The sequence below is a fragment of the Pipistrellus kuhlii genome, unplaced genomic scaffold (assembly GCF_014108245.1).
Source record: "Pipistrellus kuhlii isolate mPipKuh1 unplaced genomic scaffold, mPipKuh1.p scaffold_m20_p_2, whole genome shotgun sequence".
Lineage (NCBI taxonomy): Eukaryota > Metazoa > Chordata > Mammalia > Chiroptera > Vespertilionidae > Pipistrellus > Pipistrellus kuhlii.
The window spans coordinates 177,399,058-177,410,206 of NW_023425515.1; the positions used below are offsets into that span (position 1 = coordinate 177,399,058).

The window sequence follows — 11,149 nt, forward strand, 5'->3', positions numbered from 1 at the left end:
TTTAATATATATTTTTTCATTGATTTTTTACAGAGAGGAAGGAAGAGGGATAGAGAGCTAGAAACGTCGATGAGAGAGAAACATCGACCAGCTGCCTCTTGCACATCCCTTACCGGGGGATCTGCCTGCAGCCAAGGTCCATGCCCCTGACCGGAATCTAACCCGGGACCTTTCAGTCCACAGGCCAACACTCTATCCATTGAGCCAAACCGGTTTCAGCGGGTTTGGCTACTTTTGAGTTACGTGACTGATAAAGATAAAACAGCAAGTTGTGTTTTCTCGGAGTCTCTCTGCCTCTTTTGCTGGCTCAAGGTGAATTTTTACAAGCCGTTCGGTCTCATCCATTTAGTATTTCAAAGAGAAGGACATTTATAAGGGGTGCTCTTTTTTTTTTTTTTTTTATGCAGGTGCTAGAATTTTTATTTTCCCAGAAGTTACTAAGCAAACTTGAGAATCCTGGCAGACACTTTAGCCTTTATGTTCTTTCCTCCCCCATCCCCATGGCCTGCCCAGATGCACTGCATTTTGTAACTTAGGTTTGAGTCCCCCAGCCTGCATTTATCTCCAGCAATAAAAATGAGCCATGCCTTAATCAAAAACAAGCTGCAAAACCTCAAATCTGTACACTCAAAGCATTCTAAAAAAGCAACCAAAGACAATAAAAAACAAAAAAATCCACATTTAAGATGTCTTCAGCCAATGAATTGTGGGAGAGGGATGAGCATCTCATACTCGTTGTCACTAATGAGTCAGCCACAGGGATTTCCAGTGCATCAAAAAGTGAAGAGCCGAGACCGGCTTGGCTCAATGGATAGAGCGTCGGCTTGGGGACTGAAAGGTCCGGGATTGGATTCCGGCCAAGGGCATGTACCTTGGTTGCGGGCATATCCCCAGTGGGGGGTGTGCAAGAGGCAGCTGGTCGATGACTCTCTCTCATCGATGTTTCTAAGTATCTCTCTCCCTTCCTCTCTGTACAAAATCAATAAAATATATTATTAAAAAAAAAAAAGAAGAAGAAGAAGAAGTAAAGAGATGCCCGGCTGGTGTGCTCAGGGGTTGAACATCAACCTACGAACCAGGAGGTTATGGTTCAATTCCCAGTCAGAGCACATGCACGGTTGGGGGCTCAATCCCCAGTGTGAGGCATGCAGGAGGCACTCAGTCAATGACTCTCTCATCAATGATGCCTCTCTCTCTCTCTCTCTCTCTCTCTCTCTCTCTCTCTCTCTCTCCGCCCCCCACCTCACCCTTCCTCTCTGAAATCAATAAATATATATATATGTATTTTTTAAATCTCCTGGGAAAGAAAATATACAGCCCTGAGCCCCAATTCAGAACTACTGAATCAGATTCTCCAAAGGAGGGGAATCTGTATTTTTAAAAATATAAACAAACAAACAAACAAATAGTGAAGAGGCATCTTAGACTAGAAATGGAACTTGTTTGCCTGAACTTGCCCCTGGCTGCTGGGCACCAGTTTCCCTCTGGCCGGGACCCAAGCTTCCTCCCAGTCCTGGCTTCGTCTGTAAGATCATATAGTCTAATTAGCACATTATGCTTTTATTATTATAGATTGTGCACTTACACCGGCCCGGAATGATGTAGGCCCTGAGGATATAGCAATCAACAAACCAAAGCCTCCTCTCTCATGGAACTCAACTTTGAGTGGTTGGAAAAGAGAGATAAATAGATAAGTCACTTGGGGAGGAGTGAGCCCCTCAAGGCCATGTCTGATCACGGGTAATGGCAGAGCTCGTGTGGGGAGGAGCGGAACGGTTCAGAACAGGAAGAGCTGTGGAGAACCCCAGAGAAGGTGGGGAACAGGCACCCGGTGTCACAGATGGTTTCCATGCACTAAATAGGAAGAGAATTATTATGTAAAGAAAGCTATGCGCCAAGACGTGCTTCTAAAGTTTTGTCTAGAAGTTTCCTTCATTTTTATATTTTCCTGGGCTACAAACACCAACCTAGCTTTCTCCATCTCAGTCCCACCAGGTGGGTGAAGCTTTTTTACATTTTCTTTTAATAATGCCATTATTCATCTCTTTGTCATAGATCACTTTAGTGGTGAACTTCAGTTTCCTAGAGGCTTTGGAAATTCACAATATTCATGAGATCAGTGATTTAAAATCTAACCCAGCTCAAATCACTCAAGGATGGTAGAAAAGATAGCCAATTTCAGAATTATAAGAAAAACATGCCATGCCATAATGTGTGATTAAATTATAACATAGAACATCCATATATATAAAACCCTAATATGCAAATAGACCAAACGGCATAACAAATGAATAACCGGTTGCTATGATGTGCACTGGCCACCAGTGGGCACACACAAAACATGGTGGGTGTCAGCCATGGTGGGATGGTGGAGCAGATGAGCCAGGGTACCAAACCAAGGCTGGATGCCTGTCAGTCGCTGTCATCAGGTGGCTACTGAAAATTCTTTGTTCTCATACACCCCAGTCATGCTTGGTACTTGCACCCACTGCAGGGAGCTGCCAGACCCGGTCACCCTCAGGGCTTCTCCACCTCCTCCTGCTCCTGAGGGGTGATCAGGGCTGGCAGCCGCCTCCCGCACCCACTGCCGGCAACAGCCCTGCTCTCACCCGCTTCTGGTGCCAGAGCCATCACTTGCACCCGCTGCCAGCACTTGGACCGATCCTGATCACCCAGTGTATGAGCAGTGGCTGCCGGCTCTGATCACCCCTGAGGGCTTCTCCTGAGGGGCAATGGGGCAACAGCCAACACTCGCACACAGTGCTGGTGCCAGCCCCAATCACTCTGCATGTGCCGGTAGTGTGTGGGAGTGACAGCAGGAGCAGGGCTGCTGACAGAAAGGGGACCCAGGGCTGTGGCAGGAGGGGCTGGGCATGGGCACGGAGGATGGGCCAAGACATGCCCCTGTGCCCACCACAGCCTTGCAGCCCACAGTTCCTTTCAAGGTACACAAATTCATGCAATAGGCCCCTAATATAATTATCATATAGAATAAAGATGTAATATGCAAATGGCCATTACACCGTGAAGCAGGTGGGTGGGTGGGGCAGAGAGCTACAAGCAGGCAGCGGAGAGCTACAGGAGGGGGCAGGACAGCAAGCTATAAGGGAGGGGTGGAGGGGCGTGGGAGGAGCTACAGGAGGGTGGGGCAGCAGGGGAAGAGCTACAGGAGGGTGGCAGCAAGCTACTAGCGAGCTACTGGTGCACAGATTCATGTGCAGGGCTACTAGTAATTAATATAATACGTAAATTCATAACATAAAATTTTACCTTGAAAGTCTATGTGAAACTCTATAATTATCATTTTTTATACAGTTTGAATTTCAGAAAAAAATACAATTTTAAAGGGTCCTAGGACCCTCCTCCTCTCCTTCTTCAGGACATTAGTGGTCTCTTATAACCTCTACCTTTGGTGCTCTCTCTCTCTCGCTCTCTCTCTCTCTCTTTAATAAATTTTTATTGATTTCAGAGAAGAAGGAAGAGGGAGAGATAGGAACATCAATGATGATAATCATTGATTGGCCACCTCCTGCACGCCCCCTACTGGGAATCGAGCCTGTAACCTGGGCATGTGCCCAGACAGGAGTTGAACCTCAACCTCCTGGTTCATAGGTTTATGCTCAACCACTGAGCCATGCCAGCCGGGCAGAGTCCTCCCATTTTATTTCAGTTTTGGTGTAGACCTGCCAGGTCTAGTATTCCAAGGTAAAACATGTTCTGAAGAACTTTGTATGACAATTCTCACAATACAAAAAGTGTGATTTTAAAACAATTTGGTTGATAGTAACATGTGAATCACTTGGAGTCATTTTTGCATTGGTCTACTTGGGAACCATACATAGATCTGCATGGAGCACATATAATCCCCAAATTCAAACTGGCCACAAAATAGAAAAATTGAAAGCAGGGACTCAGACTGATATGGGGGGGGGGGGGCGGTGTAATTTGTTTTTCTAATCTTTATTGTTGAAAGTATTACATAGGTCTCCCTTTTTTCCCCCATTGACCCCTTCTAGCCCGCCCCCAACCGAGCTCAGTTTCTAGGTACTTTATGTCAGTAAATCTCCAAATAAACTCGTGATCATTCCCTACAAGTCTGGGTCTCTCTGTAGCTTATCTCAGTGAATGACACTAGCGTTTAACCCTTTCAAAAACCACAGGCTTTTGAGAAATTTTTTTTTAATATCTTTTTTATTGATTTTTTACAGAGAGGAAGGGAGAGAGATAGAGAGCTAGAAATGTCCGTGAGAGAGAAACATCGACCAGCTGCCTCTCGCACACCCCCCACTTGGGATGTGCTCGCAACCAATGTATAATACATGCCCTTGACCAGAATCGAACCCGGGACCCTTCAGTTCGCAGACCGACGCTCTACCACTTAGCCAAACCGGTTTCGGCGCTTTTGAGAAATTTTTGACACCCCCTCTCACCAGTCCGCTCCCACCCATTTCCAATCCATCACCAAACCCTGTTGGTTTCATCTCCTAGATATGTCCATCCACCCTCTTCTCCACCACCACGCTAGTTCAGGTCACCACTGCCTCCACCTGGACTGTTGCATAATCTCCTACACTTATCCCTCAGTTCAGCCTGGCACCAACCCCAAATAGAAAATTTGATTACCTCTCTTCTCTGAAGCCCGCTCAAGTCTTCTGCATTGAGATACATGACATCAGCATTCGCCCTTTTATCCACGCCCCCTCGTCTAACCCAGCAGCAATTTCTTTTCTTTTTTTAAATGCAACATGCAAACTTTATTAAACAAAAGTAACAGGTAAAGTCAAACAGGCACTTATATTTAAGAGAAAAAGTAACTAGGAGAAATTTTATCTTAAAACACCCTACAGTAACCTACTTGTAGTTGCATTTAACTGAGCTCTGTTGCTGTGAAGAATACAGCTCATGCGCAGGTATGGATGAATGATTTGTACATTTTCAAGTATTCACTGAATACTACTTATATACACATATACATTAAATTTGAAAAAGATTTAATTAACGATCCCCAATATCTTCATTTTTGTTGATCTTTTGGAAGAGGTCGTCGAAAGAGAAGAATATGTGGTTCTGGCTCATGAATGATGTAATGAACCCAGCCAAGACTCTGTTGGACACCAAGTCTCCTCCATTCCTCTTCTGACATCAGATGGGTTTCGGGGACTTGTTTGGAAAGTTCTCTGGGTAATATGACATGCCAGTACTCGTAGTGCTCGTCGAAGTACTTGTCTGAGTAGTAGATCTGCTTGTGGGCCATCCTGCCAGCCAGCAAAAGCTAAGAAAAGCCTGCCTCTCCCTTCAGTCGACGCTGACTCCTTTTTTCAGACTCAGCCCACCTGCCCCCAGGCGCTTGAAATAAAAGTTCTTTTGATACATGATGGCCTCATGTCATCAGTGTGAGACCCACTCTGAACCTTTCACACATCACACCATTTCCACGGTTAGCGCACTAGCCTGCCATCTCCCGCCTGGTTCACCATGGTCCCCTCCCAAGTGGTCTCTCTGCTGCCGCCCTGTCCTTCCCCCTCCCCCTGGCATCATTCTGGTTTCCTGAGACATCAATCAATCCCATCATGTCCCTGTAGAAGGGCCTCCAACGGCCTCTCACTGTACTTAGGACAAAATCCGGTTCTTTAGCGTGGCCTCTGTTTTCAAAAATAAAACAGTCAGCGGTTTTACCAGTAAGCATGGGTTTATTTGGGAACAAAACAGAATTGCAATTCAGGACAAGCAAGCGACAGCAAAAGCCATAGGTAAGTCCAATGAACAAAGGAGAAAAAGGTTATTTTATGGAGAAAAGGAAGACAGTGGGGAGGGGGCTGTTCTTGCAGAAAGTCCATTGGAGAAAACAGATATCAGGGACGTGGTGGTTTCTCGTTGGCCGAGTTGCTGGGGTTGTCAAGTTCTTGTAGGAGATGCCGTGTCCATCATTTCCTGTTGGGGTCTATCATTGATCATTTTTTTGTTGTTAACTATTCTTCTATTGTATTGCAGAGTGTGACAATTCTTCTTGCAATTGGCATGAAGTGGCACTGTGTGAGAGCGCCCCCTTCTGGCCTCTGGCCTCCATGTTAGCGAAGTTTCCCTTCATTAGTGTTCACACAATTCAAGGTGTGACCTGCCTGTGTCTTCCACCTCTCCCCCTCCCTCAGGCCGTCCCGGCTGCTTTTCCTCAAACACTCCAAGCCCCTTCCGACCTCAGGACGTCTGAGCTACAACCTGACGGGTTTGGGTGCAGAGGACAGAAAACAGCCTCCAGCGGGTTTAAACAGGAAGGAACGTTCCTGTTATGTGTTGTAAGTAATCCGGAGATGTGAGAGAAACAAATTTAAGGTTGGGCTTTCAGGAATAACTCCTAAAATCACACCACAGAAGAGTCTACTGAGGAGGCTGCCCTGGCTGGAAACCCTCACTGCCCGGGAGGGGGGGGGGGGGGGGGGGAAGGATGGGGGGGAGCCCCGAGGAGCCGGAGGCCCTGCTGCAGCCACGCAGAGCCACACCTGCCACAACCCAGGGGCACGGGCCGCGGACGCACCGCCAGCCCCGCCCCTTACGCTTCCGAACCCGGTGCTCACACTCTGTTAATGGCCACAGGGAAAAAAAAAAAATCCTGAAGATAATATTTATCTTCACAAACTCACACCTTCCAAAGGTCACTAAGTTTCTCAATTGGCTGAACCTAAGTCACACCCAAAACTCTAGCTCTAACTGAAAGGGAGTCTGGGACATACAGTTTCCGCTTTCTACCCCTGCTGGCAGGCCCAGAGAGGAGGGGTGAATGGATCTTGAGTGGCAATCCATCATATTCATCACCACGTGATGAATTCATCACCACATGCATGCATGTGTGTGTTTGTATGCACACGTGTGCCCGCACATATGTATATGCACTATGTACATGTTTGCATGTCTCTGCTTTTGTGCTTGTGGGTCACATGTGCACACACGTGATGGGGGGAATTGAGGGATTAATAGGCCATTATTACAGCAGGGAGTTTGGGGAGATCTGGGGTACATAAGAGATCAACCGAAGGACTTGAATACATGCATATAAGTACAACCAATGGACACAAAACTCTGGAGAGGGAGGGCATGTATGGGAAGGGGGCACAATGGTATATGTACAAAGATAATAATTTAATAAAAAAAAATAAAAAAAAAAACAACAGACACTTCCTCTGTGTGGACAGGACCAGAGCTCACAGAGCCATTCAACCAAGAGGGGAAAGCAGCTGTACCAGTTCAACAGTCTTATCTTCCCAGAGGGAAAAGTAAGGCAGGAGGGATTATGTCCCCTGTTCAGCAACACACTGCAAGGCAAGACATTGGTCTAAGCCCAGCCAGGCCCCCTAGGGGTAAGGTCCATGTTTTCCACTTGATATGTAACCAGGCTCCCAGGGCGGGTTGTACACGAGGGATCCGCCCACGCTAGGCAGCCGCCCTCTGCCTGCTCCCACGTTCTTCATAGCGGCAATCATTGACAGACGCCTGCTCTGTGCCAGGCGGTGTGGCAGGGGGAGGTGGGTGAACACACAGCTATGAGTCCTCCCCTCCAGGAATGCCGTGCCATGTGGGGGAGTCGGGTACATAACCTCAACAGAGTCCGGAGCCTAACAGGAGGGATAGGGCGCTGAGGAGACATCCTAACTGTTGTCAATAAGGAAATTGAGACTCAGTAAGGACCCTGGCCTGGCCAAGGCCTCACAGCCCATAAATGGCCGAGCCCAGAATTTGAACCCACTATATTTGAACCCAAACCCATGCTTTTATTTATTTTTAATATATTTTTATTGATTTTTTACAAAGAGGAAGAGAGAGGGATAGAGAGTTAGAAACATCAATGAGAGAGAATCATCCATCAGCTGCCTCTTGCACACCCCCTACTGGGGATGTGCCTGCAACCAAGGTACCTGCCCTTGACCGGAATCGAACCCGGGACCTTTTAGTCTGCAGGCCAACGCTCTATCCACTGAGCCAAACCGGGTTCAGCCCAAGCCCATGCTTTTAAATATAGGAGGCAGGATAGCAGAGTGTGCACTTAGGTGTCATCCAGACCGGTGTCCAAATCCTAGGCTCAACTCCTTACTACTGTGTGCCTTAGGTGAGCTACCAACCTCTCCTTGCTTTGGGGTTCTCTCCATAAGATGAAGCCATGAATGTCTTCCTGTGTAAAGGTGGGAGGGTTAGGTCAATAACGCATGGAAAATGCTGAGCCAGTGCTGGCACCTAAGGAATGTTAGCTCTGGTTACCCTAGGCTCTCGGCCTGCCAGCCCCAGACCCCTCCGGGCAGAGGTCAAGTGGCTTCCCTAGAATCTTCCAACGTGCAGAAGTCACATCTCCCTTCCAGGCTGACCTTGACACAGGGAAGAAGTTAATAGTTACCAGCAGCTGGAGATGGGGGAATGGGGAGACCTTAGTCAAAGGGTATAAACTTCCAGTTATAAAAGATTAAGAAGGTTGAGCCCTAGCCATTTGGCTCAGTGGATAGAGCGTCAGCCTGCGGACTGAAGGGTCCTGGGTTTGATTTTGGTCAAGGGCATGTATCTTGGTTGCAGGTCCTCTGGTCCCGGTCGGGGTGTGTGCAGGAGGCAACCAATCAATGTGTCTCTCTCACTTCAGTGTTTTTCTCTATCTCTCCCTCTCCCTTCCACGCTCTTTAAAAATCAATGGAAAAATATCCTCGGGTAAGGATCAACAGCACAAAACAAAAAGATTAACAAGGTTGAAAACCTAAAGTACAAGATAGTGATTATAGCTAATAATATTGTGTCATATACTTGAAAGTTGCTAAGAGAGATGTTAAATGTTCTCTCCACACACCAAAATGGTAAGCATGTGATGGGATGGAGATGGTAGCTAAACTATGGTAGTAATCACTTGGCAATTTATAAATGTGTCACATCAACAGATTGCAAACCTGAAATTTATACATTATGCATCAATTATATCTCAATAAAGCTTGGTGCAGGGGTCAAATTTAACCTTGCCAGAGAGAGGTCTGACCTTTGCCCTCAGCTCCCAGCAAGGAATCCAAGTAGGAACAATGAAATTTAGGGTGGGGGCTGGCCACAGGAGAAAAACCACCACATGAATTGGGGGGGAGAGAGGATTGGGTCACATGGTATCAGAGACTGAACTCCCTCTTCATGGGAGAGGACAATGGAGGCACAGCTTCTGATGCTTGTGCATCTTCCCCTGGCTGACTGAAATCTCTGTTCTTTCCCCGTAATAAACTGTTAACTGTGGGTGTAACAGCTTTCAGTGAGCTCCATGAGTTCTAGTGACTCACAGAATGTGAGGCGGCTTTGGAAACCTCTGAACTTGAGGTTGGTGTCCGAAGTGAGGGTTCTCTTATGAACTGTGTTCCCTCTAAGTTATACACTTGGGCCCTGCCTGGTTTGGCTCAGTGGATAGAGTGTCGGCTTGCAGACAAAAGGGTGCCAGGTTCGATTCCTGTCAAGGGCATGTACCTCAGTCAGGGCCCGTGCAGGAGGCAACCAATGGATGGGTTTCTCTCACATCAATGTTTCTTTGTCTTTCGCTCTTTCTTCCACTCTAGCTAAAAAAACAATGGAAAAATATCCTCGGGTGAGGATTTTAAAAATAAACTGTACACGTGGCTAAACTCTTGCACTCTGGCACCTTGAACAAATGAGTACATGAGTGGGCTTTCCAGAACTGCTCAAAGTCAAACAAGACTTATCCCAAACCCTGGGCTGTAGGACTCATCATCCCTTCACAGGTAAGGAAGCTGACGCTGAGAGAGGTCGGCAATTGGAGTCAGGCCCGCCACACTCCAGGCTCAGGATCTGACCACCCCCGGCTACTGTCCCCCACTGCCCCCCACCCCAACCTCAAGGTCCTTCCACTCCCCCAAGCCAGGCCTCGCCAGCCTGGGCCTCCTTGGGAAACAGACCAGAAAGAGGCTGAGGCAGACCAGGCTCCCAGCCCCTGAGGCCTTTCAGAGGGCAGTGGGCAGGTCTCAGGCCTCGTCGTGCTCAGCCCGCAGCCTGCCTGACCCCACATCAGGCTGCAAGCTCAGATGTCTTTGTGGGGGACCCAGGTGAGTCCCTTGAAGTGGCCAGTGGAGGAGCGTGGGAACTGGAGTGGATGGAGGGTGTGTTCCATGGCAAGGCACCACAGTCTTTGTGAGGTTCTTGTGTTAAACACAGTGAGGGCCAAAGCAGACAAGCCTTGGGGTCTCTATTGTGTGACCTCTGGGTTCCATATCGGGCCTTCCCACCTCTGCCACTTCACACACACACACACACACACACACACACACACACACCCGGCATGAAGGTCCTGTCCTCTCACTGCAGGGCCTCTCCGTGCAGCTCCCTGCCCCCGCCACTCTCCCACGCTCTCCGCCCCACCTATTCTGCAGGTCTCAGCTTCAAAGCCATTCCTCGCAATTCTCCTCTGACCCAGCACTTTCAGTAAGAGAACCCGGGGCCTCTGGGTCCCAGCACAGGGCTCCTCCCCCTCGTCCTCTGCTATAAACTCTCCAGCCCTGGCTTCCCCGGGGCTGCTCCAGAATCAACTAACATTCATTCGGGTGGCCCGTCTCTCCACTCACCCCTTAGGGAGCACCTTCTTTGTATCGAGCTCTGTTCTAAGCCCCAGGGAAATGATGTACTGTTAATAAGGGGAGGTTCTCACCCTCGTGGCTCTTTGGGATAGTCAGACAATACAGTGATAATCACACACATGGATATGATCATCACATCCTATATAATAATAGCCCAGCAACCAAAATGGCAGAACAACCGGAGACCAGAATGACCATGGCCCATCACCCCAGCCAGCCGCCCCCCAGCAAGCAGTTAGGAGTGATCAGGCAGGCAGAGTGCTTATGGGTGATCAGGCAGGCAGGCAGAGTGATTAGGGGCAATCAGGCAAGTGGTTAGAGGCCAGCGGTCCCAGATTGTGAGAAGGTGCAGGCCAGGATGAGGGACACCCACCTGCCCCTGTGCCAAATTTCGTGCACTGGGCCTCTAATACAGTAATGAAGGCTATGCGGGGACAGAGAGTTCACTTAGAGAAATGGGGGACTTATTTAGACTGGGGGTCAGAGAAGACTGGAGTCAAGGGTTCCATCTTTCTTTTCTCTTAATAAATTTCTTTCTCTGTGTATGTTTTTAATCCACA

The 11,149-nt window shown here is 48.1% G+C and overlaps 1 protein-coding gene across 1 annotated transcript; it reads right to left on the reverse strand.

Annotated features, from left to right (window-relative positions):
* Positions 1-4,729: 4,729 nt before the first annotated feature.
* LOC118723181 (cyclin-dependent kinases regulatory subunit 2-like) lies at positions 4,730-6,416 on the reverse strand. Its single transcript, XM_036445262.2, has one exon. The coding sequence runs from the start codon at positions 5,252-5,254 to the stop codon at positions 5,015-5,017; it is 240 nt and encodes a 79-aa protein (XP_036301155.1). The 5' UTR covers positions 5,255-6,416; the 3' UTR covers positions 4,730-5,014.
* Positions 6,417-11,149: the final 4,733 nt, after the last annotated feature.